The 3,662-nt window shown below is 41.3% G+C and overlaps 1 protein-coding gene across 2 annotated transcripts; it reads left to right on the top strand.

Annotated features, from left to right (window-relative positions):
* The first annotated feature begins 552 nt into the window (after positions 1–552).
* On the top strand, positions 553–2,935 carry LOC124144179 (uncharacterized serine-rich protein C215.13-like). Of its 2 annotated transcripts, none has more exons than XM_046513454.2 (2): positions 553–711; positions 1,004–2,935. In XM_046513454.2, the coding sequence occupies exon 2, from the start codon at positions 1,006–1,008 to the stop codon at positions 1,768–1,770; it is 765 nt and encodes a 254-aa protein (XP_046369410.2). In that variant the 5' UTR covers positions 553–711; positions 1,004–1,005; the 3' UTR covers positions 1,771–2,935. The 2 variants fall into 2 exon arrangements, with proteins under 2 accessions (XP_046369410.2, XP_046369412.2); XM_046513456.2 differs by having other exon boundaries at positions 661–804.
* The last annotated feature ends 727 nt before the right edge of the window (positions 2,936–3,662 follow it).

Below are 3,662 nucleotides of genomic sequence, written 5' to 3'. Positions count from 1 at the left end.
GTGAGTGAGTGAGTATAGTTTTACGCCGCTTTAAGCAATATTCCAGCAATGTCACGGCGGGGGACACCAGAAATGGGCTTCAGACATTGTACCCATGTCGGGAATCGAACCCGGGTGTTCGGCGTGACGAGCGAACGCTTTAACCACTAGGCTACCTGACCGCCCCTCTTTGGAAAAGGGGTGCGCATTTTGGATCTGGCAATTCGCTTTCACTAATCGTGTAAAATATTTTGTTGTTATACATATACTGTTAATACCACCTCATTCAAAATGTGTAATTCTTAAATACAGTAAACTACGGTTACTGAGAACTCAAAGGGACCACTAATTTTAGTTCGAACTAACCGTAGTTCGTTATAAGCATATATACAGCATATATACAACAAACGGCCGGGACTAAAAAATAAGTTCGTTATATCGGTCAGTTCGTTATAAGCGTGTTCGTTATGAACGTAGTTTACTATATGCTTCAAAATAGGGTGTGTGCAGCCCACCTCCCTTCACTGCCCCTTGCCTCTTGCCTTGAATAGAACGTGCATGGTTTGATAAGACGAATTTTTTTAGTTGTTAATCTTGAGTTGGCAACAACGCCAAGTGTTCTTTGATAGATAACAGTGAACCTTGTTCAATATGAGACATGACAGGACGTGGTGTGTGCGACAGGCCCCACTTCCCTCTCGACAGTGTTGAGAGTGAGAGAGAGAAAGACAGGTGGGTCTTCATCACACTACGTACGGCCTGAACCCCACAATATATATATATATGTGATGACGTGATAAGGGTGACGGATCAAGAAGCATAACGGTGGCATAGTACATTTCTATATAGACGTAACTTGCCTTTGTCATAGTGCATGGAGCATTTTGATAGTGTGGATTGTTCATGGATGAGTGTGGTGGCGTTTCTTGAACTGGATTTTACTTGAAGACAGAGGACCTTTGTGTTGTCAGTGTTTGTGTTTTACATAGGGCTGAGTTTATATATATTTACACTATCGTTGTAGAAATGGCGACCTCGGTGACTATCTTGGTGATGGGTGTGATCCACCTCCTGCTGGTGTTTGATAGTGGATTGATACAAGCGGCAAATGTAAGTAGTTCCGAAACAACGCTGACATCATCTACGGCAAAAACAACTTCAACCCACCTGTCAACATCATCTTCAGTCAAAGGGACACTGTCCTCAACAACATCGGCATCACCAACAACAGCAAGTTCAACCCAACCGTCAGCATCGACTCCAACCAAAGGGGCTACGCCACCAACAATAAAAACTGCAACAATCCCATCTCCTGGAGCATCTGCGTCTAACACCACTTCAGTCACATCAACAGACAACAGCAGTAGCGTATCCCTAACAACAGGCAACAGCAGTAGCGTATCACTAACAACAGACAACAGCAGTAGCGTATCCCTAACAACAAACAACGGCAGCGTAACGACGGAGACATCGGCCACCACACCGACTACACCGACTAAAACACATACAACCACCCCTCTACCTCCGACGGTAGTGACGCCATCTGCCTTAGCCCAGTCTGAGAAGGACAAGCAACTTGCGTATTCCATCGTGATTTTAATAGCAGTGTCTGTGATTATTATAGGACTAGTGGCCGGGCTCACTGTGGTGTTAAATAACCGTCGGCTGGCTAAACACAAAAAACCAAAGGATGGCGGTATTGAAGAAATACATAGCAGTATTGAAGAAGGGGACCAGGGACAAGTGAACAGTGCATATACTCCTGACATTGAGATGCAAAACCTGACCTAAACTTCGGTTCCTAGCAAAGGTACCTATTTTGACTTTACGTAAAGCTTTCTGATTCTGACACTCTTCATTTGACAAAAACAGTGGAACCTCGTTTAACAGTTTAATGATTAACAAGTGTCTGGATTAGCGAATCGTGGGTATACACAGTAAAGTCCCATATAGACGTTCAAACAGTGAACGAAAGCTGGCGGTGTTTCCAGATTATTTAGTTCAAAGTAGTCACGTTTCACTGTATATAGATAATATCACCCCAGTGTTTTGATATCAAATATATCAACACTTGACAAGCCTCGGAGTTTTACAAGACGCACGTGTCAGATTCTATTTATCATCCAAAGTTATTCCTCCAACTTTTTACAGTTTATCAACAGTAACAGCCAGTGTGTCCTCGAGGTAAAAAGTACAGCCAACCAGCTCGAGGTATCAGTGACGTCATTTGATTATGATGTCATCACAAGTGGTATGCAAAGCATATTGTTGTGCAATTTCATTGTGGCGATGTCCCCAAGGATCAATGGAGTTACGATTGTCTTAGCGCTTTGACTATCGTCCACTTTAAAGTACGGGAGTTATAAGATCGTCTTAGCACTAAGATCGCTTTGTGCAAGTGGACCCAGTGTATTACTATTGTGGATGACTGGGGATTTGCGTGTCTTTTAAACTCAGTCTACATATATGTATATATGGAGAGAGAGAGATAGATAGATAAAATATATATGTTGGACATGAAAATACGACTTTTGTCTTTCGATTCTGGTGTTGATTTCCTTTGGCTTTTTTGGGTTAAACTCGACGATGTTTTCCTGTTTTATAAAACCCTTTATTCTTACAATTTAGGTATACAGTATGCAAATTAGATTATGAAAATGCTCAGTCTCATTGAAATCACATCTTAGTTCTCGCTATTGCTAAACAAAGCTTTGTTTACCGTTTGGAAACGAGGTACAGTCAGTCTTGAATTATATTTATATGATGGACAAAGAATGTAAAGAATATATAATCTACTTGTATGAACACTGTTTATCACCTTGTATGTATGGCCGTTGGTGCCAAAACTGAAATAGTTGACAAAATTCGTATTTGGACAGGATACGGTTTTCATTGAAAAATTCTAAATGTGTGTGAAAGGTCAATGTTAATAAACCGCACGGATACATTCAATTAAGAAAACAGTAGTATGTTATTTCTATGGAAACGTTGCAAACGTTGTTTTTGTAAATTAGTCCTTTTAGCTCACCTGGCCTGAAAGGCAATATGAGCTCATGTCGTCGCAAGTCGTCCGTGCTCGTACTTCCATAAACTTTTTAAAAGTTCAACATCTTCCCCGAAATTCAGCTGAACAGACGTGTATGTGTTGGCTACTAAACAGTTTCTTCAATGCATCAACACTGGAATTTCAATATGACCGCCAGGATCAAGTTTGTTTTTTATTTAATGTCTTGTATTGACTTGAAGGGCCAGAGGCCTGAAACCTGGTGGTGAGACGGAGTCCTTATGAAGTCTGTTCAAAGCATCTTAACAGTGTTCGAAATACCTGCCTGCCCGACCGTCCGAGACGGGTTGATTTCAACTCGGGCTGCCAGATTTTCAAATCCCCCTGCCCGACGGTCGGGTTATATTTCATATGTGAAAATATTCTAAATAATTCCCGATGATAAGCATTAATTCACATGTAAAGATGAATGATAAAATGTAACCAAAAAGAAACCCCGTTAGCTAATCCTGAGAAACATATGATTATAGTGGGCAGGCAGGTTTTGGTCAGGGCTGGCAAGTATTTCAGCTAGCCAGTCCTGTGGTCTGGCTGAAATTTTTGGGAGTTTCATACCCTGATCTTAATCGGAAATCAAATATGTCTGCCAGTGGCCATATTAGAAAATACCATAGAATCA

Source organism: Haliotis rufescens, unplaced genomic scaffold, assembly GCF_023055435.1.
Source record: "Haliotis rufescens isolate VD_foot unplaced genomic scaffold, xgHalRufe1.0.p SCAF_7, whole genome shotgun sequence".
Taxonomy (NCBI): Eukaryota; Metazoa; Mollusca; class Gastropoda; order Lepetellida; family Haliotidae; genus Haliotis; species Haliotis rufescens.
This window is presented reverse-complemented; position numbering and strand designations above follow the sequence as displayed.